Source organism: Salmo salar, chromosome 16 (assembly GCF_965601325.2).
Source record: "Salmo salar chromosome 16, fSalSal1, whole genome shotgun sequence".
NCBI lineage: Eukaryota > Metazoa > Chordata > Actinopteri > Salmoniformes > Salmonidae > Salmo > Salmo salar.
In genome coordinates, this window is record NC_138306.1 from 20,327,720 (window position 1) to 20,354,722 (window position 27,003).

The 27,003-nt window shown below is 43.8% G+C and overlaps 3 protein-coding genes and 1 long non-coding RNA gene across 5 annotated transcripts; 1 reads left to right on the top strand and 3 right to left on the bottom strand.

Annotated features, from left to right (window-relative positions):
* Positions 1–4,326: 4,326 nt before the first annotated feature.
* gdpgp1 (GDP-D-glucose phosphorylase 1) lies at positions 4,327–5,934 on the bottom strand. The gene has a single exon (XM_082962602.1). It carries the CDS (start codon positions 5,542–5,544, stop codon positions 4,429–4,431), a length of 1,116 nt encoding a protein of 371 aa, XP_082818728.1. The 5' UTR covers positions 5,545–5,934; the 3' UTR covers positions 4,327–4,428.
* A 107-nt stretch (positions 5,935–6,041) lies between these two features.
* Positions 6,042–8,623, top strand: cib1 (calcium and integrin binding 1 (calmyrin)). 2 transcript variants are annotated; one of them, XM_014148189.3, is made up of 7 exons: positions 6,042–6,230; positions 6,612–6,646; positions 6,963–7,062; positions 7,552–7,705; positions 7,813–7,931; positions 8,175–8,263; positions 8,350–8,614. In XM_014148189.3, exons 1-7 carry the CDS (start codon positions 6,180–6,182, stop codon positions 8,369–8,371), a joined length of 570 nt encoding a protein of 189 aa, XP_014003664.1. In that variant the 5' UTR covers positions 6,042–6,179; the 3' UTR covers positions 8,372–8,614. The 2 variants fall into 2 exon arrangements, with proteins under 2 accessions (XP_014003664.1, NP_001140014.1); NM_001146542.1 differs by having other exon boundaries at positions 6,084–6,230; positions 8,175–8,623.
* Positions 8,616–14,068, bottom strand: LOC145861089 (uncharacterized). The gene is made up of 3 exons (XR_014380861.1): positions 13,788–14,068; positions 9,397–9,541; positions 8,616–9,116 (listed from the first exon to the last, which is right to left on the bottom strand). It is a non-coding gene; the product is annotated as an uncharacterized LOC145861089 (long non-coding RNA).
* Positions 14,069–15,860: 1,792 nt separating this feature from the next.
* Positions 15,861–25,462, bottom strand: unc45a (unc-45 myosin chaperone A). Its single transcript, XM_014148304.3, has 17 exons — positions 25,277–25,462; positions 22,321–22,513; positions 22,024–22,199; positions 21,837–21,926; positions 21,559–21,726; positions 21,277–21,445; positions 21,001–21,171; positions 20,595–20,766; positions 20,095–20,395; positions 19,825–19,919; positions 19,583–19,724; positions 19,265–19,405; positions 18,030–18,157; positions 17,865–17,931; positions 17,654–17,767; positions 17,091–17,480; positions 15,861–16,963 (listed from the first exon to the last, which is right to left on the bottom strand). The coding sequence occupies exons 1-17, from the start codon at positions 25,298–25,300 to the stop codon at positions 16,688–16,690; spliced, it is 2,817 nt and encodes a 938-aa protein (XP_014003779.1). The 5' UTR covers positions 25,301–25,462; the 3' UTR covers positions 15,861–16,687.
* Positions 25,463–27,003: the final 1,541 nt, after the last annotated feature.

The following is a 27,003-nucleotide window of genomic DNA, read 5'->3' on the forward strand; positions in this document are numbered from 1 at the left end:
GCAGGTTTGTGATAACGTTAGTTTATTTAACCTCTATTGTATGGAAGTTTATAGAAAAATAACACAGCTTTTACACGTACATAGCTGTGTCGTTTGTCTGCTTCACTAGTAATAGGGATCTGACTGTGCACATGAGAAGCCACACTGGGCAGGAAGCGTATCAATGTTATGTAATAAAAGTCACAATGGGGAAAATGTGTAAAAGTGCAATGATTGGAGTAAATATTTCAATGACAGTGGCTGCATGAACTTCCAAAAGGCCCACGCACGCCACTGTCAACTATTTTGCTCACAGTGGTGTTCAGGGCCGTTTACGATGAGGGAGGATGATAAATTTTTTTAGGATCATGGCCTTGTTTATATTACAGCATATTGGATGACTGTCATTCATATTCCATTCACCCAGCACCCAATGTAACATCGCTAGGTTTAGGCTACTACATGATACTCAAATTTTCCCTGTACCCATCATTTCATTGCTAAAACAAAGCTTATGACTTAAAGTTTACAACATAGGTGCACTGGTCGAGAGAATTTTGAGCAATCAAGGTAAGACAGTGACACATTCAATACCGCCTTGCACACTCTTGCCTGCATCTAGCTGATCTAGGGTGTAATCATTAGTCCCAACAGTTGGAAACATAAGTTTCTATTGGATAAATTCAGGTATGTTTATCCCCGTTTTGTTTGCTTCCATTTAAGAAACATTTTTTAACAGAATTGAAGGAATGAATACACCCCTGATCACACGCAAACACAGTTCACTTTCATAGCAGCCACATAAAAACAGCATGATCACATTGCTCGTTGTATACATATATACACTGCTCAAAAAAATAAAGGGAACACTTAAACAACACAATGTAACTCCAAGTCAATCACACTTCTGTGAAATCAAACTGTCCACTTAGGAAGCAACACTGATTGACAATACATTTCACATGCTGTTGTGCAAATGGAATAGACAACAGGTGGAAATTATAGGCAATTAGCAAGACACCCCCAATAAAGGAGTGGTTCTGCAGGTGGGGACCACAGACCACTTCTCAGTTCCTATGCTTCCTGGCTGATGTTTTGGTCACTTTTGAATGCTGGCGGTGCTTTCACTCTAGTGGTAGCATGAGACGGAGTCTACAACCCACACAAGTGGCTCAGGTAGTGCAGCTCATCCAGGATGGCACATCAATGCGAGCTGTGGCAAGAAGGTTTGCTGTGTCTGTCAGCGTAGTGTCCAGAGCATGGAGGCGCTACCAGGAGACAGGCCAGTACATCAGGAGACGTGGAGGAGGCCGTAGGAGGGCAACAACCCAGCAGCAGGACCGCTACCTCCGCCTTTGTGCAAGGAGGAGCAGGAGTAGCACTGCCAGAGCCCTGCAAAATGACCTCCAGCAGGCCACAAATGTGCATGTGTCTGCTCAAACGGTCAGAAACAGACTCCATGAGGGTGGTATGAGGGCCCGACGTCCACAGGTGGGGGTTGTGCTTACAGCCCAACACCGTGCAGGACGTTTGGCATTTGCCAGAGAACACCAAGATTGGCAAATTCGCCACTGGCGCCCTGTGCTCTTCACAGATGAAAGCAGGTTCACACTGAGCACGTGACAGACGTGACAGAGTCTGGAGACGCTGTGGAGAACGTTCTGCTGCCTGCAACATCCTCCAGCATGACCGGTTTGGCGGTGGGTCAGTCATGGTGTGGGGTGGCATTTCATTGGGGGGCCGCACAGCCCTCCATGTGCTCGCCAGAGGTAGCCTGACTGCCATTAGGTACCGAGATGAGATCCTCAGACCCCTTGTGAGACCATATGCTGGTGCGGTTGGCCCTGGGTTCCTCCTGATGCAAGACAATGCTAGACCTCATGTGGCTGGAGTGTGTCAGCAGTTCCTGCAAGAGGAAGGCATTGATGCTATGGACTGGCCCGCCCGTTCCCCAGACCTGAATCCAATTGAGCACATCATGTCTCGCTCCATGCTTTAGTCCAGGTCTGGGAGGAGATACCTCAGGAGACCATCCGCCACCTCATCAGGAGCATGCCCAGGCGTTGTAGGGAGGTCATACAGGCACGTGGAGGCCACACACACACACACACACACACACACACTACTGAGCCTCATTTTGACTTGTTTTAAGGACATTACATCAAAGTTGGATCAGCCTGCAGTATGGTTTTCCACTTTAATTTTGAGTGTGACTCCAAATCCAGACCTCCATGGGTTGATAAATTGGATTTCCATTGATTATTTTTGTGTGATTTTGTTGTCAGCACATTCAACTATGTAAAGAAAAAAGTATTTAATTAGATTTCATTCATTCAGATCTAGGATGTGTTATTTTAGTGTTCCCTTTATTTTTTTGAGCAGTTTATATATAATATATATATAATTCTCACAACTATCTACGTGCTCTCCTCTCACCTTTTCCCTTCGCTTGTGGACTTCAGTGCACTACACATAAGCTGTCTGTGACCAGGCAAAAAAAACTTTCCAAGCCAAACCTTCATATCAAGACCGCTAAACACTACACACAGACTACATGGTTGTCACGTCATAGTCAACATACCAGGACTAACGCATTAGTAAACTATCATGCAGTAAAGTCAGATATCAGTTTAGCAGTTACACCGGCACGCCCCGGTGGCAATAAATTAATAAAACCAAAAGCTTTCCTTGACTTACCTTGAAGTTCCAGTGTTGGATAGCCATAGCAAGCTAGCTAACATTGCATCCCTCTCTGTTTGATTAGGCTAAACTTGCTAGCTGCATTCACTAGCTAAGTAAAAAATATATATACACAACCTAAAATAGCTAGCTCTCTCGCTTCTCAATTTTGGAAGAAATTAATTTGTTCAAAACTGTTCAACTATTGTCTTTCTTTCTCTTTGAGTCAACTACTCACCACATTTTATGCACTACAGCGCTAGCTATCTGTGCCTTATGCTTTCAGTACTAGATTCATTCTTTGATCCATTGATTGGGTGGACAACATGTCAGTTCATGCTGCAAGAGCTCTGATAGGTTGGAGGATGTCCTCCGGAAATTGTCACAATTGCTGTGAAATCTATGGAAGTGGGTGAGAACCATGAGCCTCCTAGGTTTTGTATTGAAGTACCCAGGAGGATAGAAGCTAGCTGTCTTCCAGCTACACCATGGTGCTGCCCTACAGTGCTGCTGAGGCTACTGTCGACCTTCCTTGATAAACAATTTTTTCATCAATTATTTGGTGACCTGTGAATATATTTAGTAGTTTTATCTAAAAAGGATCACTTTTAATGTTTCACCATTTTTATGAAACTCACTGAGGATGGTCCTCCCCTGGTTTCTCACCTAGATCTGTGTAGTCCTAATGCTGGATGAGAGGATTAACTTGCAACCTGTGAGGCCTAAATTAGTTTGAAGTAATTCTAATATGGTGGGGAGGAAAGGAAGTAAGCTACTTATGCTCACTGACATACCTGTGCGCCTGTCATTGATGTAAAAAGATATGTAGGTATTAAATCATTGACAGTAACCCTCAAAAGCCATTAATACATAAACCTTTTTAATTTCCATATGTACTTGGAAACTAACAGGCTGACTACACCACTCGCGTCGCGTTGAAAAATACATTTAGAAATCTATATTATTCAATTATCACCTGCGTTGCTAAGGGCTAAAATAGAAGTCAGTTCTATTTGTGACGCAGATCACGCTAGAACTCCTGCCTCCCCCATCTCCTCATTGGTTTATAGAAGCAGGTACCCATGTGCCATCTCCTCATTGGTTATACCCACGTGGGTGACAAAGACGAACGAGGTCGGTGGCGGTAACGAACCTAATTTATGAGTTGCCAGTCGCAATATAAAGTCAAGAGAAGTAAAAGCCTGGAAGGAGGAGAGATGACTAGAAATGATTCGGGTTGACCATTTTATGTGTGGATTAATTGACGGAGTAGAGGACCTTGTGCATTTCTGGTAAAATAACAACGCAATGTTTATATCCCAGGACAAATTAGCTAGCAACAGCAAGCTAGCTAAATAGGACAAATTAGCTAGCAAGTGCAAGCTAGCTAGCTAAATTGCCATGAAGGTTTAATGCTTTTCGACCTGTCCCCAAATGAATGGAATTGGTTCAGTTTGTTTTGATATTTTAACCTGCGTGTCGTGATCGCGTTTGGTGTGGGGAGACAAAATAAATGTATGCACAATGGCGCCGGTTTGGGTTCGGAGGACCGTTCCTGTCATGCAGGTTCAGGTATCCTATACAGGACAGTTGTATATTCTAAAAACAGAGAAACTGCATTACGCCAGTGTTTGTGGTCATCTGAAAAAGCAAAAAATAAAAAGTTACTGCGATTTCAAGTATGTTTAATTCAGTTGAGATTTGTTGAGTTATTCTTTAATGCCCATGAAATATAATAAGCCCAATTGTTCACTTCCAGGTAAATCAGGCTTAAATGTCTTTCTGTAAATGTGCAGTAAGTTGCTGTTCCAACTGAAGAAACTGTTGGTCAGGCAGCAGATACCTCTGAATGATGGCCATCACATCTTTTTCAGTGCTGTGTTCAAAGTCATGTCTGTTCTTGAATGGTAAATGTCCAGCCAGCTCACACAGAGCCACATTGAAGGCAGATTCATCTTTGGCACCAAAGCAGGACCTCCTAGGCCACACGACAATGCGCACACCACGCCTGGCACGCACATCAGACTTCCCAGGTGGGCAGCCTCGAGTGAAAAACAGGTTGTGTGCCTTGTTCCCCTCCACCAATGAGTCTGTGACCTGACTAATGGCACAGACAACTTTCTCAAGGTCATCCACTTCAGAGTAGAACATAAAGCCGACAGGGAAGTCTCTCAGACGGTAAAATCCCTTTTCCGGCACTAAGGGTTGGGTTGAAGCAGTTTCTAAGTTTAGCTCCTGGTTCATGTAGTATCCATGAAGGTGGAGATGATTGACAGATGCAAACGCACCAAGACTATTGAATCCCACCCGGAAGCCCGGGTCAGAACTCAGGAGCACAGATTCAATTCCGATTTGGATGGCAGCGGGGGTCAGGACCTGTGGCGAACACTGGGTGGGTTCTGGAACTAATAAACAGTGACCAAATTCCAATGGGCTAACATTGACCATCACCATAATTCTACAGAGTTCATCACATGGCCGTCCATTTTCTTTATAGGGCCCCCCACCTTTGGGGTGCGACGTAGGCTCAATTTGCTTACTCATTTCAAAAATGACTTCATCTGGATTTATTTTGTTGAAGTTGAACTGCTTGGTGTCAAAGTTTTGTTTGATGCTTAATATTTCCTGAGGCTGTCTTCTCTCTATCCCTCTTTGAATATTCAGTTGGGCCACATACCCAGCCGGCCCAGGTAAAATTCTTGTCGCCAAGTCACCCAGGTGATAACGGAACAGCCCTCTGTCCATCCTGTCAGTCCAGCCGGCTTGAATTGTCGTGTCAAATTTTGACATCGGGGCAGTTCGGTCACCACATCCAGACCAGCAAACATGGTCAGCAAAATCTCGGTTACAGTAGACGAAGCGTGTTGGCGATTTGCCGTTCTCCATTGGTCTGCAATAAATATTAGCACCGGTAGCTACCCTGACGTTACGTGGCACGATGTGTCTCGTTTCAACAAGGAGATGAATGGCATGGAGTGAGAACGCCGAGTCTTATCTCAAGTTAAATAGCATGTAGCTAACGCACCGATATCTGAACCAGCAGCGTAGAAAATAAATTACATATCTGTCGAGTTTAACCCCGTTATTTACCACAACTATCAGGAAGCAACTAAAAACATGGCATACTTTATCAGCGTCTCCGCATCAACACTAAAAAGTACTTCCGGATTTCGGACATTTTCTAAATAAAAATGTTCCACGTAATAGTAGAAAAGAGTCAATAACCTGTATTTATTAATGATTTATTCAAATAATTGAAGGAAAAATACGTAAACTGGAAGTCAATGTGGTTAGGATCCATCTTTTGTTCCGATTTTCTTCCTGTGTCAGCGATTTGTATTGAGGCACGTGATCGCCATCTGGTGGTGTGTTGGCGTGCTCTATGCAAATCTTGTTACTATGGTATATTTCGTCGATTCTGGAAAGGGGAAGTGGCTAGCTGCTTTGGAAAGTTATCGAAGCAGAAAGTTTTCTTTCTCTGAAGTTGGCTAGCTAATAACAAACAGAAGAAAAAAAACAACATGGGAACAACAGCAAGTCAATTAAGGAAGGATCTGCTCTCAGAATATCAGGTGAAATAAGACAGCCATCTAGCCAATGTAACGTTACACAACAAGTTGTTGGTCATTGTACTTTCTGATAACGTGGTTAGGTTAACAAATAGCTTCTTAGCAAGCTAGTTAACGCGGTATCTAAAAACTAGCCAAGTTGTTTTTAGCCAGCTAGTTAGTTATATAGTTTATGCCCTCATAAAGAGTCGCTGTTCGGCTTGAATAATTGCCTTATTAATTCTCAAGTGTATTGTCAGCTTTTGATGACGTTGTTGGTAGGACAACTTCTTGAGCGCATTGCAAGTAACACGACACTGATAAAAGCAAGAAGTTGAGGCATAATTATATCAATTTGGAATGTGTGGTGTATTTGAAAATAATGCACCAACTCTTCCCCTCCAGGAGCTGACGTTTCTTACAAAGCAAGAAATTATTCTGTAAGTAACTAGCGTTATTCCCCATTATTTCAATTCACTGATGCTATTGTTGTCAATATCCTTTTTGATCATATAGTAAATATATAGGCTCCATCTTGCCAGAGCCAAACTTCCTTGTCAACTGAACTTTAATCCTTACTTACACTAAGTACTAAAGTCTAATTTACAAGGAAGTTTGACAGGCAAGATGTATTTACTGTAACAGTTTGAACTAGGGTGGAAAGGTTTGTCATTGTACATCTATTGCGAAAGAGACTTGTTGAGCAATCAACATCCATACAGGCAGAGTGCAGGTTGTGATGCATGCTTTCTTTAGGGCACACAAGAGATTCAGTGAACTCCTCTCCAAAGAGGACAGAAACATCCCCACCCCTCGAGTGCCCATGGAGAAAGTCCTTTCACTGCCAGAACTCAAGGTGACAAGATTGCAATTAAAATTATACTAAATTACTAATACAGCGAGCAAATTATTTTTAGTTAAAAAACATTAACATGTTTGATTTACTTTTGACTGCACTGGCCCTTTAAGGAACAATGTGGTTTTATTGTGTGTTATATATATTTCCATACTGAGGTTGGAATAATATTGTGATAATGATAATGCCTTTTTAGTGTAAGCTGTTTGAAAAGACTGCCTGAAATGTCAGTCTGTTTTGGTGGGATGGAGCGTTGGCCTTTCCATGGTGACCTCACCAAGCAGTAAATTAGTTAGTAGTTTTACCCTCCCCACTCAGACCACCCCAACAGTCCTAGCAAAATTCTTGCTTGTGAAATTTCTCTTTGCTAATAAAATGTTAAATTTATTTGAATTTAAAACAGTAAGGTAATTGTTACCCAGAAGTGACATCGACAGAGAAAAATGGCTGCATTGGACTTAATGTTTATGTTCTGTCCCCACCCTGTAGTCCAACCCTTTCAGAAAAAGGATCTGTCACGTATTCTCAACATCTGATATGAAAGATGGAAGTCTCACCTTTGAGGACTTCCTTGATCTCTTGAGTGCCTTCAGTGATTCAGCTACACTGGAAATCAAGTCCCACTACGCATTCCGCATTTTTGGTAATACAATTGAGACTTTCTTAGGCCTGTATATGCATGTAGTGTATTCATTGTTGTTTGGGGGGGGCTGGTGAAAATGTTGAATTGGTATTGTTTTGTCTGTTCAGACTTTGATGATGATGGCACTCTGGATGGTGGGGACCTGGAGAAGCTGGTGAACTGTCTGACTGGTGAGACGGATGACACAAGGCTTACCACTGAAGAGATGAGGCAGCTCATCAGCAATGTGAGTTAACAGATTAAGGCCACTATTGCCTGGTTCTTTCCAATGTGGCCCTGCCTCAGGGGAGACCATAAACTGGGAAGAGCATCAGCCTAGCCTATAGTAGCAGCTGTGGCAGATTTGAAAACCGTCTCAACACAGGAAATTGCATTGCTGAGTATGATCTATGGTCCTATCGAGTCTACCTTTCAGGTCTCCGTTTTCAATCTCCAAGGCTAAAACAAATACTTATTTACAATATTGCAGATTCTTGAAGAGTCTGATATAGACAAAGATGGTACTGTGAATCTGTCAGAGTTCCAACACGTCATCTCAAGGTCACCAGATTTCGTCAGGTCAGTACAAATCTGATTAGAATACTCTTCATAATCTCTACATTGCACCTATGAGCCTCCCTCTAATGCTCTGCGTTGTTCTCTAGTTCTTTTAAGATTGTTCTGTGAAGTCGACAAATAAGATACCAGGATATGGATGCCTTGGATTCTCTGTCCCATTAATACTCAGAAGACCCATTTTTTTCTTCTTCATTGTAATAATATATTTTTAGATTTTGCCTTATTCTTTAGTCTGTAGATTAATATTCTATTATGTTTGATAATGTATTTTTACATAATGTATATGCAATAAGAGCCCTCTAACTGTATTTTTTAAATCTAAATATCTAGAATAAAAGTAATCAAGTCTTAGTCACTGACTGTCATTTTTTTATTTGTCTGAACAAATAACCATGAATATCTAGTCCAGGGCTCTCCAACCCTGTTCCTGGAGAGCTACCCTCTTGTATGTTCACTCCAACCCTAGTTATACTGTAACTAACTTGATTCAGTTTATCAACCAGCTAATTATTAGAATCCGGTGCGATTGATTAGGGTTGGACTGAATATCTACAGGACGGTCGCTCCAGGAACAGGGTTGTAAAAGCCCTGATCTAGTCAATCAAAATATGCACTGTCCTTAGTGCTCAACTCCTACAGCCAGTTTTTCCATTCCATATAGTCCTTAGTTACAAAGGAAGGATAAAGGATATGTGTCAGGATGGAGAGGGGTCCTCTTTGATAGCAGAAACAAAAGTGTTCCATGGCCCAAACACTACATCCACCACACGCAGCCCCTGGTCCTTGAAGAACTCTACTCATCTTGGCTCGTCTGAGCTGCTCACAGTCCCCTGTCCCAGCTGGCTATATTCACCTGAAACAGTGATACAAGCAGAGCTTGTAGCCGTGGTTATGAGGAAAGGCCAGGTCTTTCCATTCCTGGATATGTATTGCGCTTTGGAGTTCATAATGACTTTATGCAATACATAGGCCTACTCGAAGCCACCTACAACAGGTGACATTTTCTAATCATGAATAAGTTAAGCTTACCCCAGCCGCAAGTGTAGAGATCACCCGTACCAGAAAAATAAATGGGGGAAAAAATGATATTTCTAAATTAGCAGTTTGAGGACGCTTATGTGAAGGGCTCTTACTTGTGACTGCCGCAGTATGGCAGGACCCACAGCTGATCTTGCTGACCTCACATGAATGAGTGACATCCACCAGGGCTGGGAAGGCCCTGGTGGATGAACACCTCGTCGCTGCTCTCCTCTTGATCTTCACATGTGCTGGCACCACCTAAACGGCATACAGCAGTCCAGATAGACAACATCAATAATATATGTTCTACACTGAACAAAAATATAAACACATGTAAAATGTTGGTCCCATGATTCATGAGCTGAAATAAGACCCTAGAAATGTTCCATATGCGCAAAAAGTTAATTTCTCTCAAATTGTGGGCACAAATTTGTTTATATCCCTGTAAGTGAGCATTTTTCCTTTGTCAAGATAATTATTCCACCTGGCAGGTGTGGCATATCAAGAAGCTGATTTAAACAGAATGATTATTACACAGGTGCACCTTGTACTGGGGACAATAAAAGGCCACTCGTGCAGTTGTCACAAGTTGAGGGATCATACATTTGGCATACTGACTGCAGGAATGTCCACTAGAGCTATTGCTAGATATTTTAATGTTAATTTCTCTTCCGTAATCCGCCTCCAACGTCATTTTAGATAATTTGGCAGTAAGTCCAACCGGCCTCACAACTGCAGACCACGTGTGACCACGGTAGCGCAGGACCTCCACATCCGGCTACTTCACCTGTGGGATTGTCTGAGACCAGCCACCTGGAAAACTGATAACTGTGGGTTTGCACAACCGAAGAATTTCTGTGCAAACTGTCAGAAACCGTCTCAGGGAAGCTCATCTGTGTGCTCATCTTCCTCACCAGGGTCTTGACCTGACTGCAGTTCGGTGTCTAACGACTTCAGTGGGCAAATGCTCACCTTTGATGGCCACTGGCACTTTGGAGAAGTGTGCTCTTCACGGATGAATCCCGGTTTCAACTGTACCGGGCAGATGTGTGAGCAAGCGGTTTGCTGATCGCAACGTTGTGGACAGAGTGCCCCATGTTGGGGGTATGGGCAGGCATAAGCTACATACAACGAACAGAATTGCATTTTATCGATGGCAATTTAAATACACAGAGATACCGTGATGCAATCCTGAGGCCCATTGTCATGCCATTCATCTGCCGCCATCATGTTTCAGCATGATAATGCACAGCCCCATGTCGCAAGGATCTATACACAATTCCTGGTGTAACCGATGTGAAATGGCTAGTTAGTTAGCGGTGGTGCGCGCTAATAGCATTTCAATCAGTGACGTCACTCGCTCTGAGACTTGAAGTAGGGTTTCCCCTTGCGTTGCAAGGGCCGCGGCTTTTGTGGCGCGATGGGTAACGATGCTTCGTGGGGTGTCAGTTGTTGATGTGTGCAAGGGTCCCTGGTTCGAGCCCGGGTTGGGGCGAAGAGAGGGGCGGAACCTACAGTTACACTGGAAGCTGAAAATGTCCCAGTAATTTCATGGCCTGCATGCTCACCAGACATGTCAAACTGAGCATGTTTGGGATGCTCTGGATGGGTGTGTTACAGTTCCCACCAATATCCAGCAACTTTGCACAGCCATAGAGGAGTAGGACAACATTCCACAGGCCAAAATCAACAGCCTGACCAACTCTATGCAAAGGAGATGTTGTGTAATGCTGAATTAGGGAAATGGTGGTCACACCAGATACTGACTGGTTTTCTGAGCCACACCCCTACCTTGAAAACAAGCTATCTGTGGTCTCATAACACAACTGGTTATTGTGTGTTCGTGCTATTTGTAACTTATTTTGTACATAATGTTTCTGCCACCGTCTCTTATGACCAAAAAGAGTTTCTAGATATCAGGACAGCGATTACTCACCTCGTACTGGAATAAGATTTTTTTCTTTAATGAGTCGGACGCAAAGGATTTACTTAACACACCTGACAAGGCCCTCATCCCCGTCATTCGCAGGAGAAAGACCGAGATATCAGGGACATAGGTCGGGGTGCCTTGTAAGGATCCGACAGCGAGTGGGTAATCTGCCTTTACCATCAGTCCTTTTAGCCAATGCCAGTGTTTTCCCCGCACATTAACTCTGTACTGGTAACCTCTGTATATAGCATCACTACTGTTATTTTACTGCTGCTCTTTATTTTTTACTTAAGACTTTTTCTTAACTGCATTGTTGGTTAAGGGCTTGTAAGTAAGCATTTCACTGTAAGGTCTACATCTTTTGTATTCGGCGCATGTGACAAATCAAATTTGATATCTGTATTCCCAGTCATGTGAAATCCATAGATTAGGGCCTAATGAATATATTTCAACTGACTGATGCCCTTTTATATAAACTGTAACTCAGTAAAATAATTGAAATTGTTGCATCTTGCCTTTTTCATCAGATAAAGCATCCGAGCGAGCGAAACAGCGGCCCTCTATATGTAGCCCGTGTATCTGATGCTATATGGCCAGAAATAGTATGACATTCCACAAGATATAGTCCCGACACATATCTAGGGTTGCCAGAGGCTCGACCCAGTCATTCAGTATCTATGGATGCGACCCAGTTGTTTAGTTCTAAATGTTCCATTGCCATACTGGCTGGCAACGTGCTTATCCCTTGCTTGTTAGCTAGCCAACTACGGCTAATTTGCAGTCACGTCAAACAGTGCAGACAGAATAACAGTGGCCGCTTTTGTTTAAAGTGTTTTCTAGTGACATTTATTTGGATACATCCATAACAATGAGCTAATGAGGTATGATTTCGCAATGTGCTCTCTCGGTAGGACACTGTTGTTCAGAGGAGCTAGTCAACACAACTTCAAACTGAAGATGGAAAGACTGCAAACAATTTTTATTTAAAAAGGCAAGTCAGTTAAGAACAAATTCATATGTACATTGACGGCCTAGGAACAGTGTTCAGGGGCAGAACGACAGATTTTTACCTTGTCAGCTCCGGGATTCGACCTTGCAACCTTTCAGTTACTGGTCCAACCAATGAGGAGATGGGAGAGGCAAGAATTGCAGCGCGATCTGCATCACAAATAGAACTGACAGGCTGAGTACACTGCTCACGTCGTAAAATAAATTTAGAAATCTATATTATTCAATTATTGCACCCACACTGCTCGCGAGTGTCTGCGTTGCCATGCGCTAAAATAGAAGTCTGTGACGCAGATCACGCTTCAAGTCCTGCCTCTCCCATCTCCTCATTGGTTTATAGAAGCAGGTACCCACGTGCCATCTCCTCATTGGTTATACCCACGTGGGCGACTGAAAGATGAACGAGGTCAGTGGCGGTAATGCACCTAATTTATGAAAGTTGCCAATCGCAATATAAAGTCAAGAGAAGTAAAAGCCTGGAAGGAGGAGAGATGACTAGAAACGATTCGGTTGACCGTTTTATGTGTGGATTAATTGTTGGAGTACAGGGCCTTGTGCATTTCTGGTAAAATAACAACTCAATGTTTATATCCCAGGACAAATTAGCTAGCAACAGCAAGCTAGCTAAATTGCCATAAAGGTTTAATGCTTTTCGACCTGTCCCCAAATTAATATAATTGGTTCAGTTTGTTTTGCTATTTTAACCTGCGTGTCGTGTGATCGCGTTTGGTGTGGGGGACAAAATACATGTATATGCACAATGGCGCACGCGCAGCCGTTTTGGCGTGTTTCACTTTGGAATAAATTGGGCATGGTTATTTTGTTTTATTTTTGTGTGGTGTCTGTGGGTTGAGCAGTTGTCTCGGGGGAATATCCGTGGCTTGGGGGGGAAATCTGCCAGCGTGCTGGGGTTTTTCATTGCCAGCGGCCTACAGTGCGTAATTACCCACCGCGAAGACTAGGATTGAGTTATTGTAGGATTTGGGGAAGCTGCATATATTTCATCGCTCCCCTGTGGTGCCCAGTGTGATTGGCGTTTCTCTTGTGGTTTGGTGTGCTCAGCAGAGGGGAAGAGCGAGTTAATTTAAAAAAAATGTATTTACTTGTGACTATGGCGTCTAATGTAGACGAGTTCATTCGCTTTCCATCAGAGGAACTGTTATAATTATGTACTAAAGAACAGCTGTTGCAGATCGCTGAACACTACAAGGTTGAAGTTAGTTATAAAGGTCTAAAATATTCTGTTGGGTTGACTATTGAAAGCCAATCTGATGAAGTGGTATTCTTTAAGTTACCACTGGGGCAGCCTCTGCCGAGAACTCGCCACCCCCATCGTCTCCCTTTTTCGTTTCAATGGCCGCTCCATCTGTTAGCCCTAGTAGTCTTTCTTTTGAACACCAGAAATAACTGCTTTGTTACAGCTAGAGCATTATTATGAAAAGGAATTGGCATTTAAACAAGATTTGTAGCGTACTACAATCAAGTTGCAATAACTGCGGCTAGAGTTGGTTAGGGAAGGAAAGCTCTCAGGGGAGAGTTTGCGCTGGGAAGGTGACTCAGATTTACCTGGTGGTCGCTCCTCTCTCGGTCGTTCCCCGGACTCAGTTGATATTGTTGCAAAATTACTGTTAACAAAATTGAACGAGAAGGACCCTGAGACGTTCTTCTCGTTGGAGCTTGTGGCTGACGCACTCTCTCGTGCGCCCTGTTCCTGAATGTCTACGTGACTGACCATTGTTTATTTTGTTTGGTATCGTTCTGTCGCTTCTGTCTGGTCTCGTTTTTTTCTTTCCTCTTAAAAGTTTCTTCCTGTGCGCAAAGGTTGCTGAGGTCTGGGGAGGGCAAGTGGAAGTGTGAACACGTACCCCCGATATTATATATGGAATAATCGGGACATGCTGTATAAAAAATACTTTTTAGAATACTTGTTCCGAAATAATATCCTATTGTTGAACCAACTTGTAAATGCAGATGGTCTTTTACTTAATTATAAGGAATTCTGATCACTTTACAAGATCCCTGTAAAACCTAAATATTTGGCAATTGTTTTAGATGCCATTCCCTCAGGTGTTGCTTTATTATTCAGGAACCTGACCTTACCTTCAGAACATACCTACAATTAACCCCGTTGACCCAACAATAGGAAAGTTTTGTTTTTCTTTTCGTCCATTCAACAACAGAGCTATAGGAGCCATGTTTCAACAGGATGTTGTACCTATGCCTTATGTCATGCCTTATTGGAATGGTTTTATTGATGTCTGTTGGAATTTTGGGGGGGATGTTGCCACACACACCTACTTATTAACAAAATGAAGGCAGTTTCTTTCAAAATTATTCATAAATATTATCATGCCTACCACTATACGAAGAAGTTTAAAAAAATCAAATATTTTTATAATGACCACCCAGAAAGTGTTGCATCTTTTTTGTCATTGTATTCATGTAAGGGCTTAAATGTCCTTTGTATATTCTTTCTATATACTTGTTTCCCAATTAGTTTTTGTGTTGATTTGTTAAAAAGTAACACATTTTTTAAACATACTATACTATTTGCCTCGTACCATGAATATGCATAGCCATCTCGAGAACTCTAAACGTTTTCTCAAAGTTTCCGGGATGTCACATGGCCTACTTATATCAGTACACTCATAACTTAAGCATTACGAAATTTATATTCGATCAACTAAACCTCACGTACCAAATAATAATTTTTGGTTGACGAAATTCGATACTCATTGTCCTCCATCCGAAACAATGGAAAAACGCCACCTGGTGGAGGGAGACATTTTCCGCTGTTGGGCCTCTTTCTCTGGTCTAGATTAAGGGGCCAGGGTTCGGGTCTAGAAGCACGATTTCGACTGCTCCTACACTTTCGCTTCAGTACATCAGTTTAACTGACGCCCGGCCCAGAAATAGAATTTCCATAGAGATGTCAGATTTGAAAACTAAGACACTTTAGTCATCACCTTTGTGCACAAAGCATCCATTGAATTATTCCCCCGACATTTTATTCCATCACTTGCAGCCAAATATATTATTTTATATTCATCCAATATCTGCCATGTTTTTGGATAACATCATGCGCATGTGATGTTGGTCCAATTCATGCCAATGACTGGAACAAATTGCAAAAATCAATGAAGCTGGAGACTTACATCTCCCTCACTACATTTAAGCATCAGCTGTCAGAGCAGTTTACCGATCACTGCACCTGTACAGAGCCCACCCACCTACCTCATTCCCCAAATTGTTTATTTTTGCACCCCAGAATCTCTACTTGAACATCATCATCTGGACATCTATCACTCCAGGTTTAATGCTAAATTGTAATTATTTTGCCACTATGGCCTATTTATTGCCTTACCTCCCTAATCTTACTACAGTTGCACACACTGTACATAATTGTCTATTGTTATTAACTGTACATTTGTTTATCCCATGTGTAACTCTTTTGTCGCACTGCTTTGCTTTATCTTGGCCAGGTCGCAGTTGTAAACGAGAACTTGTTTTCAACTGGCCTACCTGGTTAAATAAAATAAAAAAATAAACAGGATGAAATCTGGATATAGAAGGTCCGTGAATCGGCATATGTGAACATGAGTAGATTACCTTAAACAACGGGCAAACATGTCTCATACCTCAGTGGTCTAGATGCAGTCTTTAGTGATGAAAACATTTGATACAATGGATTAGTTAATGAATAATCATTGACTTTACATAGCAACAGTTTTTGTCAGCCAGCCTTCTAACTGGGTCGTGCTGGTTGTTTAAAAAACAACCAAGACATTGGAAATGTAGTGGAAAAAGAAGAGGCAAATAAAAACAATGATCCATATAAGGTGCAAGTAAATCATAACATAAATATTGTGTTGCAAACATTAAAAAGGAAATACATATTGGAATAGAAAACTACAGCAAGATAAAGGAATGACTTGTGATGAATGCATGAAGTACTATATTTGGTTGTTTAAGTTGTGTTACTCTTGTTGGCTATGCATTGTGCCTCTAGCATCAAACAGAATAATCCATGAGTGTAAAGTGGCACAACAGTTGAAGCATGTATAATGTGTCCTCTTTCTCCCAGACCTAGGAGATCTGTTATGATTGAAAGAAAAATTGGTGTGCTCAAATGTTTGTAGAGACAAAAGGTCATTGGGTGGCAGTTTCAAAAGGCATATACTTGAAGGAAAAGGCTGCTAACTCTTTTGATTAAAACAAATCATATTTAAGTGAGTGCGTGTTTTTCCTTTCTTCAAGATCTATTATGAACATTCACCAACTCCAGCTCTCAGGTTGTTGCAAAGCATATCAGCCCTCAAACCGAAACCAGCACAGCCTACTGACCTCAAACACCAAAATTGCTTGCCTCCTATTCTACAAAACACACCTCACACAGAACAGCAGTGGAACAATCATCTTATAAGTCTCTTCTCCTGTAGCATCACACAGACACTTCCATACTGTCCTCAGGGCTCATTTCCTTCTCCCCCTTCCTCTGGCTTCTTGATGATGCCGTACTCAATGGCTTTATCCAGGCAGTGCTGTGCTGCTCTGGAGATGGGGCTCTGCTCTGTGGATTTAGCCAGGACGGAGAGGATCTCCAGCGCCTCGCTCTCCATCAGCGTCTCGGCCAGGCTCTTCTCCGCCTGCATCAGATTCAGTATGACCACCACTCCACGGTGACGCAGCTCCAAGCTGTCACTAAGCAACAGGGCCTGAAGGATCTCTAGCCAGTGACTGGTCTGGAATCAGAGCAAGGGAAGTAAAGTCAAACTCTGGACAGAAATAGTAAAGGAAAGTTGTCTGGTACAGTATATTCAATTTAACCTATGTTAGTGTGTATATATATCTCGAGGGAGGATGCTTCACCGTTCCAGGGATGCGGGCACAAAGCTCAGGCTGCTCTGCGGTCAGCATGGCCAGGGTTCCAGCTGCAGCTTTCCTCAGCCTCTCATCTTCCTCTCCACTGTAGAGCACCAGCAGCTTCAGACGGTCATTCCCTGTGGCCACGTAGAGCTGCTGCACCTCAGTGCTCAGGACCAGGTTACACATGCACTCTGTGGCTGCAGCACGGACCAGCTCATGCTCCTCAAACATGTAACCCTCTACCTTGGGTACAGCTTTCTCCTTGATGATCTTCTGTCTGAGCCGCTCGCTGATACCAGCCAGGTTGGTGAGGGCCATGAGAGACTCAAAGTTCTGCAGCAGGGAGCAGTCCAGGGTGAGCAGACTGACCAGGGGACGCACCACCTCATAGATCTACACACACACACACACACACACGAGAGAAAGGAATCAGGGAGTTTACATGAGACCACCACCATGGATTGAAATGGTCAAATCTGAACAGGCTCAGCAATATCTTATTACTAGATCTCCAGACAAACATATTTATTTCTCATCAGTGGAGCAGGATAGGGCAGTTATCTCACTCTCTCCCCAGGGAAGGCTATCTCTGGGTTGGATGTGATGGTGATCTTGGCCAGGGCCTGTGCTGCCTTGGTCTTTCCAACATCAGTACTCTCAGACACCAGTGGGAGCAGAGCCTGGCAAGACAGCATCATTAAATGCATTTTACTGGTCAATTAAATCAAGTAAGAAAGGTGGTGTGTTTAGACATAACTGACGTGAGGATGGTCTCACCTTTCCTCCACCCTGTGCCACCACTGTACCCCTGTCCTCCTGCCTCTCCACCAGAGCCAAGAACACCCTGCAGAGAGAGATACACACAGGGGGAAAAGACTGTGTTGTAAACGGGGAGGACAGAGTATTGTTAGGCTAGAGCCAGGGAAGATAAGACAGACAAACCTGGCGATGCACTCCCTGCAGGTCTCAGTAAGGGCGGGACTCTCCTGTTTCCCCATGCACACCAGAGCAGACACCACACCTGCCTCCAGCAGCTTCATCAACCTCTTCTCCACAAACGAGTGAGCGTCCTGAAACAAAAACACAGTCAGTGGGGCAATCTCATCGCCATCTTGGTCAGAGTTACTCTATTGGCCAGGTCTCTCTTAATAATGGATGTCTTTGACCTCAAATGGGACTTACTGGTTTAAACAGTTTAAGTAATAAAATAAGTCTGGGACAAGAGCTGATAAAAATAACCTAATTAGAGGAATATTCCCTGTGTCGAGACTTGGGGTGTAACGGTTCACCAAACCCACGGTTCGGTACGTATCACTGGTCGATTCGGTTTCAGTACAGGAGGAAAATAAAATGCCATTCATAATGTTCCTGGCATGGTCTGTTGTGACATGATTGTTATGTTGGGCCTCTAAAGTTTACACTGATGCTGCGTTTGTAACCATGTGGGAGGTGGGAATTTACCAGTTGTGAAGTCGTAAATACCAGTTGGATTCATTCATGTGATTTGAACTCTAATGCTGTGTCAACCATGAACTAAAAAGTACAGCTATCATGCTTATAAACAAAATTTGAATTCAAAAACCACATTAATAGATTGCTTTTTGTAAATAATATTTTGTTGTAACATTTAACTGCCGAAAATGCTGTTATAGAGGCCATTTCCTTAGTTAGTGACATCAGAGGTCACCATATGGAAGTGGGTGCTCAGGATGATAAACGAGTTTCCCACGAGTAAGTACCAGTTGGAGGACCTTTCACATTTTATCCACAACTCTCTGTCCATCGTCATTGTAATCTACTAGGAAGCCAAAATCTTAAACTGGAGATTTAAACGATGGAGGATCCTCCAAATCTGGTTTATCGACCCCACCGGAGAAAAAGCTCCCGGCTGCACCTCACAAAAGGATAGTTTGAAATGCGGCGATTAAGATTTTATTTTTTCAAATGTTTTTCAGCTCAGATTTACTCAAGAGGCATATCCTATAGGCCTAGTGTTTTTATTTGTTGTGATGTATTCATTCGGGTTCACAGTGCGAACTGAATCGAGGTCCCCGTACCGACCAGTTCGGTACTAATACGTGTACCATTATACCTCTAGTCGAGACCCAGTGATTAGTGAGGTTTGGATGTCTATAAGTACCTTGGGTAACACGGCCCTGACACACACAGTGCACTACCTTGGGGTGTTCCTCTGGTACGTGCTGTTTTGCATACTTGGCCAGCTCCACCATCTGAGGGTCAGGCTTGTCCACATCATAGCTGTTAGTACAGTTCACCAGGGTAGAGCCCACTGCAAACAGTACTGTCTTATCCTCTGACTGTAGGGACACAATACACCACCAACAGATCATTAAATTAAATTACTAGTTATCATTACATCTCTACACCAGTACAATGGGAGGCTGAGCGGTACATATAGCCTCATGATATAAAAATATATAATCCTATTGTCCAATTTTACTTTGATATTGGGGGGGGGGGGGGGTTAAGCTTACCTTAGCTAGCTGAAACATTGCCTGCAGGGCATTCCTGTCCTCAACTAGGTCCTCCTTTACGTCAGCGTCGAAGGTGAGGTAGGCCAGGCCCTCAATGGCCCACCGCCGAGACGTTGGGGGGAGAGACTCGTTACACAGCCACCTGGGACAGGAAGAGGTACATCATCTGACTGTTTCTATAATAACAAGCTACATTTTAAGTTACACACTTTGAAAAAAAAAAAAAAAAACAGGTCACATACTTCCTGCACTGTTTGGCCAGTTTCAGTGTGGATCCCTCAGCAAACTGCTTCATGCTGAAATCTGTCCCCCCAGCTGAGCCCAGCTTACACAAACCCTGTAAAACACACACACTTTTTCAGTCAAAAACAGATTCAGTTGTCACTACTTATTTCAATGTTTTTTTTGTTATTCCAATGGGACAATTGGCCCAGTGTGTTGGAGTTTAGCTGAACCATAGACAATATAACAATTGTATAGTATTGTTCTATAGCTATTGGCTGAACCCTCACCACTAGCGCTCGAACACGTATCTGGTCGTTCTCACTCTTCTTGTATAGGTCCTTGAGCAGTGCCACGCCATTGGCTGTGATGAACGAGGCCCTCTTGGCCTTGCCTGCAGCGTGGATCAGAGCCTCCACCGCCACCTGCTGGTGACACACGACCTCCGAGGCACACAGAGAGATGACCGCATCCATCATACCCGACATCTCCAGGGTCCTGTTGCCCACGTCGCTGGGTCCTTGCAGAAGCACAGACACCGTCTGAATGGCGCGCAGCTTACTCTCCAGGCCGGGGCGGCCAAAGTGACGCCTGCACAGAACAATATTAGTAAAGGTATCAGAGTAGTTCACACATGCACACACAAGCAGATAGTTTGGATTTGTACCGACAATGAAAATAAAAAGATGTTCACAATTCAATAACCTACAAGACATGACTATGCAACTTGGTGGGAGGCACAACCACAATCAACACAGACTAGAAAATCAAGACAGGACAAAACACTCACTGGACATATTCCTCGCAGAGTTTATTGAAGTTCTCCCTCTCAGCATCACTCTTCAGGTCATCGTAGAGTTTGCTGAGGAGCACAGAGCAGCTCATGTGGGAGTTGTCTGTGAGGGGAGGTCCCTCAGACATCTCAGGGACCGTTCCTGCTACCTCTAGAATCTTCTTTAGCCCTGCACAGGAGAGAACAGAGATATGGTTGATCTAACACCTTGATAGTTCATATTTACATGTACATCAGATTCAAAATACTATACAATACTGTGTGAGCCTCATCTGCATGTCAGAATGGCTGCATCCACCAAAGAGGAAAATTCAACATGCTCCGTCTCTACCATACCCTGGTCTCTACCATACCATGGTCTCTACCATACCATACAGTGTGAGGGAGTTAGTCCAGCTCTTACCCTGGTCTATGACCCACAGTGTGAGGGAGTTGTCTGGGTTCCTCTGGGACTTGCGGGGCACCTGTTTGACCAGGAGGTTGATGGCGCTGTCTCGGCCCGGCCCAGACACACTGCTCGCTGGCATCATCTCCACCAGGTGGCGCAGCATGGACCGCAGCTCACGAGACGGCTCTGTATGGCACACACACACAAATATATTTAAGTCAGTCACCTTTCTTTTCTTTCTCCGTCTTATCGAGAAGCCGCAACCTGTAACCGGAAGACATGTCATCTCACCAGGCAGTATGGCCTCGTCCTTCCCTCTGATCTCCCTCTTCATGCCCTCTGTCAGGGCCTCGAACATCACCTGCAGCAGGTGACAGGCAGCCAGGGACACAGCAGACGCCCCAGAGCCCATCACCCCACACAGCTGCTCCATGCCCAGCTCGTTCACTATGGCCATGGTCTGGAGAAGAAGATGGTGAAGGTGGTCATGGTTGAATGCAATGTCGCTAGAATCTTAATTTAAATAATGTCTAGTGTTTCATATGGAGAAACACAGATATGACCAATACTTACTCTGGACTGATGGCCAGTACACAGGCCAACCAGGGTCCTGAGAGCAGACAGGACCACCTCCTCCTGCTTGGAGCCCAGCAGACTTTGGATCAGCTTCACCCCGTCGTTACGGAAGATCTGCTCGGCTCCCGCCTCCTCACGAGACAGCACCACCAGGTTCTGAGCAGCCTGCCATTGAAAAATAGATCACAAGGTGTAAGGTTCATCAAAGCTGAAAACATGCCAGTGTGTGCTTTTGTGTAGTCAGTGTTTATGTGTGTATGGTGTGGCTGTTTTACCTTCTGTCTGTCCGAGGGCTGTGCTGAGGGGTCCAGGAGGAGAGAGAACATCTGCTGAACGCGAGCGTCTGTGGAGGACATCTGAACTGACTACAAGGGAGAGAAAAATAAATCCTTATTATGGCCTTGGACCTCCTGGGTACATTGTAGAGACTTCATCAGAACTACATAGTCTCTGGTACGTCACCTTTTTCTGGCTCTGTGCTCCCAGCAGTCTGAGCATCTCCTTGAAGGTGTTGTTTGTGGGCTCCATCTGTGCACACCTCTGAGCGTCCAGAAACGCTTCGTTCAGACGACCCAGCTTCTGCAGGGCCTGTGCCCGCCGGAACCTGGCTTTCACGTCACCAGGGTCAACATCAAGAGCTGGAGAGAGAGAGCCTCTACTTAGTCAAATGTAGTATGTAGTATATATATATATATATATATTTTTTTTTCCCCCATTGGTGAATGACAACATCGACAGGGTTGTTCTGCACTCTCCCACCTTTGGAGGCATCAGCCTCAGCCTTGGTGTAGTCCTCTAGCTTGAGGTAGCAGGCGGAGCGGTTGCGGTGCAGGACAGCCCTCTCCGCCTGGCTGTCGCTCAATTTGAGAGCCTTGGTGTAAAAGCACAGAGCCCCCTGCATGTCCCCTGCATTGAACAGGGTATTCCCCTCTTCCTTCAGGGCACTTGGGTCCTGGATCAAAGATGTACAGATAGTGGGCACAATACTGTCACGATCTGACAACGAATCATCCAACTTCTCTCCACAATATCATGGTCATATGGGATATGCGGTACCAGTCGTAGCTCTGACAAGCTATCCACCTTCTTCCCATCTAAAGGCACTTTGCCTCAATAAAGAGAGCCTCCCTTCAAGTGGTCCTTTACTTCTTTCATGTTAACAATTTCTGAAACTCCTGTAGTAACTCCCTTCACCCAATGCCGTCCAGCATGCTACTCTCAACTACACGTTTACATACAGTAATAGTCAAAAAGGTTGGACACACCTACTAATTCCAGGGTTTTTCTTTATTTGTACCATTTTCTACATTGTAGAATAATAGTGAAGAAATTAAAAATATGAAATAACACACATGGAATCATGTAGTAACCAACAACAAAAAAAGTGTTAAATCAAAATATATTTTATATTTGAGATTCTTCAAAGTACCCACAGCTTGGCATTCTCTCAACCAGCTTCATGAGGTAGTCACCTGGAATGCATTTCAATTAACGGGTGAGCCTTGTTAAAAGTTAATGTGTTATTTATTTCCTTCTTAATGCGTTTGAGCCAATCAGTTGTGTTGTGGCAAAATAGGGGGGTATACAGACGATATCCCTATTTGGTAAAAAGCCAAGTCCATATTATGTCTCGAATAAGCAAAGTGAAATGACAGTCCATCATTACTTTAAGACATGAAGGTCAGTCAATTCAGAAATCCATCATTAAGAACTTTGACAGTTTCTTCAAGTGCAGTTACAAAAACCATCAAGAAATATGATGAAACTGGCTCTCATGAGGACCACCACAGGAAAGGAAGACCCAGAGTTACCTCTTCTGCAGATAAGTTCATAAGAGAGTTACCAGCCTCAGAAATTGCAGCCCAAATAAATGCTTCACACAGTCCAAGTAACATACACATCTCAACATCAACTGTTCAGAGGAGACTGCATGAATCAGGCCTTCATGGTTGAATTGCTGCCAGGAAACCACTACTAAAGGACACCAATAAGAAGAAACTTGTTTTGGCCAAGAAACACGAGCAATGGACATTAGACCTGTGGAAATCTGTCTGATGAGTCCAAATGTGAGATTTTTGGTTCCACCCACGTGTCATTGTGAGACGCAGAGTATGTGAACGGATTATCTCTGCATGTGTGGTTCCCACCGTGAAGCAAGGAGGAGGTGGTGTGATGGTGCTTTGCTGGTGATACTGTCAGTGACTTATTTAGAATTCAAGGTACACTTAACCACCATGGCTACCACAGCATTCTGCAACAATACACCATCCCATCTGGTTTGCGCTTAGTGGGACTATAATTTGTTTGGGAGTGATGGGAGTGCTGCGTCAGATGACCTGGCTTCCACAATCCCCCGACCTCAATCCAACTGAGATGCTAAGTGCTCAGCATTTGTCAGAACTCCAAGACTGTTGGAAAAGCATTTCAGGTGAAGCTGTTTGAGAGAATGTCAAGAGTGTACAAAGCTGTCATCAAGGCAAAGGGTGGCTACTTTGAAGAATCTCAAATATATTTTGATTTGTTTAATCAAAATATTTTTTGACTACTACATGATTCCATGTGTTATTTCATAGTTTTGATGCCTTCACTATTATTTTACAATGTAAAAAATAAAGAAAAAACCTTGAATGAGTAGGTGGTTCCAAACTTTTGACTGGTACTGTACATGGTTAGATGCAAATGTAGAGAAGCCGTACTAGCTAGTGGTGCATGCCCCAGCTCTTGTTCATAATGGTAAGTAAAAATACTGATCAAACATAAAATTGCCAGAATAAGACCAAATGCATACATGTATCATCGTAGTAGCATGTGGTTAAATGTTCAATCTGTGGATGAACCCAAATAGCTAACAGTCAGATTCATCAGGCTGTAATACAATGAATTGGTACATACAGGCTGAAACGAATGACTACAACATCATGTACATTTTCCTTACAAACAAGAATGTTTAATAAAATTACATTTCAACTTACTCTACAGGTTGTCCATGGTGTTTGTCCTTCAGATGGTCGAGACAAAATATCCATAGGAAAGTATTATTTACCCTACTTTTTATTGCGCCGGTAGTGAAGTTGACATTTCAGGGTTAACCATACTTTCCTGTGGATATTTCCTCTCAAATGTCGAGCAGCTGAAGGACAAGCCGCACAGCCAACAGGTAGAGTAAGTTGAAATCTCATTTTATTCAACATTCTGACTTGTTAGGAATATTTACACGATATTGTGTAGTTTCAATCTGTATTACAAATCAATTGTGTATTACAGTCTTATGAATCAGACTAAACAGTAAGCTAACGTTGCCCCATTTTATGTGCTTTAGGTATCGACAATGAGCATTTTTTCGGTTGCTTGTAAATGTTTATTTAGACCTTTTTTTTTAGAAGTACATACCGGCCGTAATGGGAGTAAATTAAGATAGTTGCTCAGCGAAACTCCATATTTTCTGAGTAACGAACGTATTTTGACAACGCTTTCATCTCTCTAGATATGCTGCATTCAAATCAATCGGAACTAGGAAACTCAGATTATTTCCGACTAACAAATGTGTCTGTGTATAACTGCAACCATCAGTAAGTCGGAAATTTCCGAGTTTCCTAGTTCACACCAGTACGTGAACGCGGCATCGGACAACAGCTACTGGGGAAGCTAACGTTAGCTAGCTAAGAAACCCACCGAGCAATAGACTCAAAACTCTCCGCTACTGGCGATCTCTTACCTTTTCCTTCCCGTTTACACTCATGACTTCTTTCTCTGGCCGATAAGCTCTGACTGTAAATGAGACTCTTCTCACTGCAGATTTGTTTCTTTATTTCATTGATTTCTCTGCTTTTACAGGCGCTAGTTTGTGACAGTACTTTCTGAAGTTCTTCCTGTGGGTGCACGATGATGACGATTATGGAGCGGCTCCTCCCTCTACACATGCTCCATGACCAAATAAGGCAGAGAATCTCTATACGCTTTCACACTTGACCGTTTATCTCTTAAACGCTTTATTTGGTTACATTTTCATTGCAGGTATGTTATGTATTGGACCAGTAGGCCTACTGTCAATGCTTTTTACATAGGGACTGATAAAGTGAGTGCAAAGCATCTGAACAAGGCCTAACGTCAAGATGTGACATTTCATAAAATATTAGATTACTATTTATTCCATTTTAAAAAAATGCTATAATATAGGGATATGTAGTTGTCTTTTTCAAATGAAATACAGATCAAAGCCCGGTGCCTTACTAAATCCATTAAGTGATAAAAATAACGGAATCCTGCAGGAAAACTACTTAACAAAAATATAAACGCAACAATTTCAACGATTTTACTGAGTTCTAGTTCATGTAAGGAAACCAGTCAATTGAAATAAATTCATTAGGCCATAATCTATGGATTTCACATGACTGGGCAGGGACGCAGCCATGGGTGGGCCTGGGAGGGCATATGTCCACCCAGTTCAGAGCAAGGCCCACCCACTGGGGAGCCAGGCCCAGCCACTCAGAATTCGTGTTTCCCCACAAAAGGGTTTTTATTACAGACTTCTGTCTGTAGTAAAAATCCTTTTGTGTGGAAAAACAAATTCTGAGTGGCTGGGCCTGGCCGCAAAACCTGACTTTATAGGGGAGGGTCCAGGTGGGCATCTAGCCTCGGTGGTAGCTCCATTTCGGGACGTAGACCCCGCTCCGCTCGCTGATCCCTCCGCTTCCATGGAACCGGACTGCGGACCGTCTCAGGAGGCTCCGGACTGCGGACCGTCTCAGGAGGCTCCGGACTGCGGACCGTCTCAGGAGGCTCCGGACTGCGGACCGTCTCAGGAGGCTCCGGACTGCGGACCGTCGCAGGAGGTTCCGGACTGGGAACTGTTGCCGGAGGCTCCGCGCCATGGATCATCCCTGGAGGCTTCGGGCCATGGATCATCACTGGAGGCTTCGGGCCATGGATCATCACTGGAGGCTTCGGGCCATGGATCATCACTGGAGGCTTCGGGCCATGGATCATCACTGGAGGCTTCGTGCCTTGGATCATCACTGGAGGCTTCGTGCCTTGGATCACCACTGGAGGCTTCGGGCCATGGATCATCACTGGAGGCTCCGGGCCATGGATCATCACTGGAGGCTCCGGGCCATGGATCATCACTGGAGGCTCCGGGCCATGGATCATCACTGGAGGCTCCGGGCCATGGATCATCACTGGAGGCTTCGGGCCATGGATCATCACTAGAGGCTTCGTGCGTGGAGCCAGCACAGGGCGTACCAGGCTGGGGAGACGCACTGGAGACCGGGTGCGTGGAGCAGGCACAGGATATACTGGGCCGTGGAGGCGCACTGGAGTTCTGGAGCGTAGAGCTGGCTCAACCCGTCCTGGTTGGATGCTCACTTTAGCCCGGCAAGTGCGGGGCGCTGGCACAGGACGCACTGGGCTGTGAAGGCGCACTGGCGACACAGTGCGTAGAGC

Coding starts and splice junctions, on each gene's coding strand:
- cib1 (XM_014148189.3), top strand. CDS start 6,180: ATGGGAACAACAGCAAGTCAATTAAGGAAGGATCTGCTCTCAGAATAT. Junction 7,063..7,551: donor TTTCACTGCCAGAACTCAAG/GTGACAAGATTG, acceptor CCCACCCTGTAG/TCCAACCCTTTCAGAAAAAG. Junction 7,706..7,812: donor CTACGCATTCCGCATTTTTG/GTAATACAATTG, acceptor TTGTCTGTTCAG/ACTTTGATGATGATGGCACT.
- gdpgp1 (XM_082962602.1), bottom strand. CDS start 5,544: ATGGAGAACGGCAAATCGCCAACACGCTTCGTCTACTGTAACCGAGAT.
- unc45a (XM_014148304.3), bottom strand. CDS start 25,300: ATGAGTGTAAACGGGAAGGAAAAG. Junction 17,768..17,864: donor TGGCACAGGGTGGAGGAAAG/GTGAGACCATCC, acceptor CTGTCTTGCCAG/GCTCTGCTCCCACTGGTGTC. Junction 17,481..17,653: donor TAGCCTTCCCTGGGGAGAGA/GTGAGATAACTG, acceptor GTGTGTGTGTAG/ATCTATGAGGTGGTGCGTCC.